This window comes from Mytilus galloprovincialis, chromosome 7 (assembly GCF_965363235.1).
Source record: "Mytilus galloprovincialis chromosome 7, xbMytGall1.hap1.1, whole genome shotgun sequence".
In the NCBI taxonomy this organism is placed as follows: domain Eukaryota; kingdom Metazoa; phylum Mollusca; class Bivalvia; order Mytilida; family Mytilidae; genus Mytilus; species Mytilus galloprovincialis.
Genome location: NC_134844.1, coordinates 62922737 through 62929118, shown reverse-complemented (window position 1 = coordinate 62929118; position 6382 = coordinate 62922737). Strand labels below are relative to the sequence as shown.

The window sequence follows — 6382 nt, the reverse complement described above, 5'->3', positions numbered from 1 at the left end:
CAACGTGCATCTCATCATCATGAAATGTGACTGCGAAACATGTCCCACGGACCTATCCAGACCCCTATTATAACGACCCAATTAATGAACGTAATCAGCCATAACGGAGATTTAAACATGATCATAGCATCATTTTTTCTTAATCATAAAAAAATCAAAACAAATACATTGTATGTAACAAAGAATAAAAAATGACATATTATAGACCAAGCATATTAGCATAGCAAAAATGACAGACAAGCAACAAACAAGTTTTACAATAGCACAATAACATGATGAATAAGTACATTCCATTAATTTGCTATAAACGAAAGACATACCAATTCTATCTCAGAATGATGTTTTTTTTTCAAAAAGCATGGTTTATATGTATATATGATCGGTACCTTTTTTATGACCATGTTTTCATTTTTAATTGAATTGCCCGATCCTTACAAATGCAGACACTATATACAAATAATTAAAAGATTTATATAAATGTGTTAGCTATATCCTTTAGCTCCATTTCACCAAGAATTAACGCTTTTTGGCAGTTTGTTTCCAGAAATGTTTCTGTAACATGTTATTTGCTCTCAACATTGTCATGATTTAATTTCTGGCAGAACTTAAATACCGTGCATATACTTTACACCATGGTCCCACTAAGTTCATGGTCTGTTCCCGAGTTCCGGATTAATGCTTCCGATTATAAAAACTATTACCATGTATATTTTTAAGGTAACTACAATACTAGAAGCAAGAAAGGATTTGATTTCGCCCAACACATATTGCTTTTAACAGAACTTATTTTGGTATATATTACACAACGATATGTTTGTTCCAAAAAATTAAATTAAATTTTCTATTTCCCATAGTCCTTTGGAAGTTTTGGAAAGAATAAAAAGCGAAATATTGGCCATATGACACATAACCTGTTAAATTCTGATTTTTTGTATAGGTACACCAGAAATCACAAAGCCAAAACTATTCATTTTAAATTTGCTATTCTTCCTTTGACAAATAACCTGATAAATTCATATGGATGTGTACTTATTGAATTCCTGTGTATGTACACGAGAAAGACGTGAATACTTTTTCTGCTGGAACTAGGTTGTATGGAAATTTCAATAAATACAAGACTAAAAGAATTTTTTTGTATGTTATTCTTGACTCTATTTTTAGAAAATAATCCTTTATGTAAACATAAATATTTTGAAAAGCTCAAACGAGAATTATTTTTTTCGATTAGAAAAATCGTATGGAAAATATTGCTAATGGCAAGTAATTTGATTCAGTAATGAATTACTATATTTTTGTTGGCAATGGAAATATTTAGATATTTTGTTTTTCTATACTTAGTACCATATTATTTCAGGGCCATTCAGAAGTAACAAAAGAACAATTTATAACATTTATATGTTTCATAACGAGTTAATTCATCGAACATCACGTGTTATTAATTAGTGTTATTTGATTTCGATAAAGTAATAAACGAGCCTTTAGCTAGTAAATCATTACTATTTGAATATTATTGTCAATCGAAATTTCTTTTTAGCGGTGTATCAATTTTAGAAGATATGACCTGATGAACCTCTCTCAGACTAGCTAGACAAGGGACTTATTGTCTCGATAGCAACTGCACGTGGCTGCATAGTCATACATTCTACATAACTTAAACACATACTGCATGTATCATGTGTATATTATAGAATGTAGGACAACCGGAACGGTTCATGATAAATTCAGTTTTTTTTATCTTTTCAAAATCCTCTGGTTTTGAAGTAAATTATAAGATTCACATATCCCAAAAAATCGAAGCTTGAACTTTATTGGCTGGTGCAATAGTTGCTAGAAAATAAAGTAGAAAAGAAAGTTATCGGAGCTTTGAATAAAAAATTCATTTCTATCAGATTTGCGACTTGTCAATCAAACATGTCGAGATCTTTGTAAATGGCCTTCACATGTTGTTTTAATGTAGTGTTGTAAATCCACTCTTTAACTACGTGTTGTCGCTGAGGGATGGTTGAATACTAGCAAAAGCTTTTAATCCCGCTACTTTACATATTTGCCCGTTCATATTTTAGGGGTTTTTGTTGGTTGCTAAATAAGGAACCTTGTTAACGAGGCATGGACACATCGATGACTTATCTGACAAAATACATATAGTCAAAAAATGAAATGAAAATTGTTATTTTGCTTGTAGAGCATTTATTCTATTACATGTATTATTTGACAATCCACTAAACTTAAAGAAAAAGCTTCCACAACGATATTGTTTTAGTCTCAAAATAAGTAAATGGACACCGGTCATCTCTTTACACTTCATGAAGTAGAGCACCTAATATCGCAAAATTGAGTTTGCATCATATTGTTTCTTATGATGGTTCAAATAGTCAGTTCGGATTTAATTTTACATAGAAAGACCTTAATTTTGAACAGTGCTCGATGATGGTTATTTAGACTCTTTTTGAATAGGTTCCCTCTTGCACAATATGTGTGTGCCTTTGACTAGGATCATATGAAAATTCTCCTTAATCTAACATTACTAAGATAAATGTTTTGGTTTTGTTTTATTTTTCACAAAAATGCTGTGGAACATAAAGATCAAAACAGAACTTCAATAAGATAAGTTGATTCTATCAAAAATGAAAACCATATGAATTTATTTTAACAATTTCTTAAACAGAAAAAAAAGATTGTTATATATATAGACATAACGTCAATCAATTATCAGTGTACATTATACTTGATTAATCGGCAGAAAATTCACATATATATGGCAAAATGGCACCACATGGAATATCAGCCCAATCAAAATCGATATCATCCCATGCAGCTAAGCATAATTCTGTAAAGGGGTTGTTAGGTTCACCAACACCAGTACCATCAAATGGCATACCTTGACCTGGATTACTTATCCACTCAAGGTCGAAATCATTGTAAAAGTTGTAACCACCTAGCCAGTACCCTAACGCTGAAACATACAAAGAACATACTAATTAGTATTGACGATGATGTCGACCTACTTAATAGTTAATCGTGTTAATGTTAAATGCAAATGAGGATCGTTTATGTACATGTAATATGAATATAAACACATTCTTTGTTCCGATGCTGAAGAAATGTTTCCGTTTGCCTGTATTGGAGCATACACATAGTCTCAAGACAAGTATCATATGCATCTTGTATGGATATAACATTGAACTATCTTTGCAGAAAATCGAAAACGTGAAGCAAACGTTTCAAAATCGCGGGACATTTTTGTCAAAAATAAACTCCGTCGAAATGCTCGCTCTTCACTCTTGGAAAATCTAACATTTATTTATAAATATTTTTTCTCGTCCTAAACAAAATCTGTCCACTTACTTCCTGTGTTTCTATTCTTTAATTCAGTAAGGATAAAATCATTCTCTTCCTTCGTTTCTATTTCAATCAATTTACCACCTTGGCATTTACACTCGTCCTACAAGAGAAATCGAGTGCACCAAAGTCTGATTATATTTGGCAATAAGACTAATTAAAGAATCAAATACTTTCTTGTGTTATAATTTTTAACTTTTCATATGACATACCACATTTCCTCGGGGGCTTTTATTTCTGGTTATTATTTTTTTTTCGCTCATTCTTTTTTCTCTTTCGAAATAGTGAATAACACTTATACGAATCGTGTTTGAGTATTTTTTTATGAATTCAGGAGTCTTGAGAGGAAATAAGCATAAATTTCGTGCGATATTTTGTTCTCCTTTTTTAAAATGCAAAGGTGAATTTGAGGGTACTATAGATATGGAGATGTGATAGTATTACCGAAGCACGAATACAACAATTGAAAATAACTTACTAAAAGTTATCTAATATGCACTGTAAATTTCGCGAAAATTTTTTCTTTATAGTTCTCGTGAAAATAAATTTAGGTAAATTACTTACTGTGTAAGTCCACATCATACTCATGGAGCAACTTACCACAGCTTCTTGCCATTTTTTCTCGTTATCAATTATTTTATATAATGATCTGTCGAAAACTAAACAGTTTGTACAAGTTGATGATGCTGAAAAAGGAATGAAGAGATGTTTTTGTAATCGTACTAGGAGATAAAGGTAAAACCCCCCTGTACATGGATTACAATTTTGTACGCAAGAAGCGCGTTTTTTTTTTCTACAAAAAACCCATCATGAGTGACATTCGAATCAAATATGTTCCAAATTAAGTTCGAAATAAGGAAACCAAAATTCAGAAAGGTATTGCCAAATACAGCTAAGGTGATATTATCATAAAATTCATTGACAATTCTTCAGATAGAACATTTTCTGTTTTTGAAAAAAAATTAAAGTTATGAAAAAAACTCTAAATTGTGCGCGACACAATATGAAGCCGTTTAATTTCGATCGCTGGCCTCACTCATCAAAAAGCTTCATATATATTGACTCGCAGCTGATTATTTCAATATATAAACACGAACAACCTCTTAATTGATAAATGTAATCACTACCCATCGCTGGTAAACGAATAACTCATCATAGTTTGTCTGAAGTCCATCTTGTTTGTAGAAGGAATGGTGGTAAGATATGTACGAACTTTGATATTTATTAAGATGTTTAGTAGAACATCTGGATGACATGCTATGTTTTGTTCTTCACAAGGCTTTTGGTGAATTTTAAAGAACACGATGGGTGCCACATCTTGAGCAGGATCTGCTTACCCTTCCAGAGCTCCTGAGATAACCCCTAGTTTTTGATGAGGTTTGTGTTGCTTAGTTTTTAGTTTTTTTTGTTGTTGTGTCTTCTGTAGTATTATGTGTCTGTTTGTCTTTTTATTTTCAGCCATGGCGTTGTCAGCCTATTTTCGATCTATGATTTTGACTGTCCATCTTGTCTTGTTCGACACTCTTTTAAGGACACAATAGTATAAAAATGTGAGATTTTTAAATATTTTTTACAGAGAACAACGTATTGTCATTTTCTAAGATCTCCACTGTTGTGAATGTTGATGAAGTACATGTGGTATTTTTAGTTTGCGTGTATATTCGATAAAATATTGAAGTACGAATGTAATTTATGAAAAAATCTCTTTATATTCGGGGGTTTAAACAAAAACTTACACAACTGTCCAAGGTTACAGGGAAGTTTTGGTGGCAGTAAATATGACATAAACCTCTTATTACGTGGTTTTCGTTTGATTCGATAATATATTTGATTTTGCATCCATTATTTCATAGATCATAGTTATCAATTTATAACAATGACCACATTATTGATATTCCTGTCAACACCGAAGTGTTGACTATTGGGCTGGTGATACCCTCGGAAATGAAACGTCTACTAGCAGTGACATCGACCCAGTAGTGTAAGCAGTTATAAATCAGGCTGTTAGTTGCCCCATTATTATTTTTTTTATTTCGATGTCTTTTTTTGTTTACAATGCGATATAGGTTTGGCTCAGTTTTCACCTATACGGTGACCTTTAGTTGTTCATGTCCACATCATATGCTCTCTGTAATATATGTATGTAAAAGCAAATACGTAAAACAAGTATGCAGTGCATTTTGCAAAACTTACCATTTGCAGTTTGTTTCTTGATTGTTCTCCATCCAATTTCGATAAGTGTATCAATGCAACAAGATCCAGACTGGTCGAGAAGACATGTCGAGGTGTCATCGGAATAGCTTGCTAGACAACACTGATCTAGTAACACACATCGTCTTGCGCAATCTGTTACACTTTCAGAATACACTTCTAGAGTGTCTTTACCAATTTGTATTCTGGTGTTTTCCTGTGTGCCAAACAGAGCTTCTGTAAAGCTCGAGGCGTTTAAATTTTCAATGTTGAAATTTAGTGCTATAACTGTGTAAAAGACACTTGCAATTTTAACGCGGAAACGATTAGAAGTATCCATTGCCTAATGAAATTTAAAAAAATAGGAAATGCGGAGCTTCAAATATAACAGGTTCAAGTTAAGATGAAACAACTTGAATGGTAGTCTTTCCAAGAAAAAATACGGTAGAATGAATTATTTTATATACATGTCATGACAAAGAACAAAAGTCCCCTTATATCAGTAAAATTGAAAATCGATGATGCTTTTATGAGACATAGAAGTTTACAACAAATATTATTACAGAACGAAAAATAATATTGACCCTATAGATCAATGGATTAATTGCGATCACGGCATTTTAAATTCGCCGTTGTAGAAAAATATTGCATTCTAAGTAATATAAAAACAAAAAACCCACCATCCCAAAAGAAGAGAAATTCGACTAATGACGTGACGTGGTATCTCCGTAGCTGCAAGTCTCATTGGGTTACAATCTTGACAATCTACATGTAACCAATAACAAACAAAATTAATACAAAAAATATTAATCGATCTTATGTATTTATGAGAGTTCTGAGAGGCGTATTTCAC

At 32.1% G+C, this 6382-nt stretch overlaps 1 protein-coding gene across 1 annotated transcript; it reads right to left on the bottom strand.

Annotated features, from left to right (window-relative positions):
- Positions 1 to 2674: 2674 nt before the first annotated feature.
- On the bottom strand, positions 2675 to 6099 carry LOC143081863 (C-type lectin domain family 4 member E-like). The gene is made up of 4 exons (XM_076257531.1): positions 5533 to 6099; positions 3940 to 4025; positions 3346 to 3442; positions 2675 to 2953 (listed from the first exon to the last, which is right to left on the bottom strand). The coding sequence occupies exons 1-4, from the start codon at positions 5867 to 5869 to the stop codon at positions 2730 to 2732; spliced, it is 744 nt and encodes a 247-aa protein (XP_076113646.1). The 5' UTR covers positions 5870 to 6099; the 3' UTR covers positions 2675 to 2729.
- Between the last annotated feature and the right edge of the window lie 283 nt (positions 6100 to 6382).

Coding starts and splice junctions, on each gene's coding strand:
- LOC143081863 (XM_076257531.1), bottom strand. CDS start 5,869: ATGGATACTTCTAATCGTTTCCGCGTTAAAATTGCAAGTGTCTTTTAC. Junction 4,026..5,532: donor CAAGAAACAAACTGCAAATG/GTAAGTTTTGCA, acceptor TTCCTTTTTCAG/CATCATCAACTTGTACAAAC. Junction 2,954..3,345: donor AAAGAATAGAAACACAGGAA/GTAAGTGGACAG, acceptor TGTATGTTTCAG/CGTTAGGGTACTGGCTAGGT.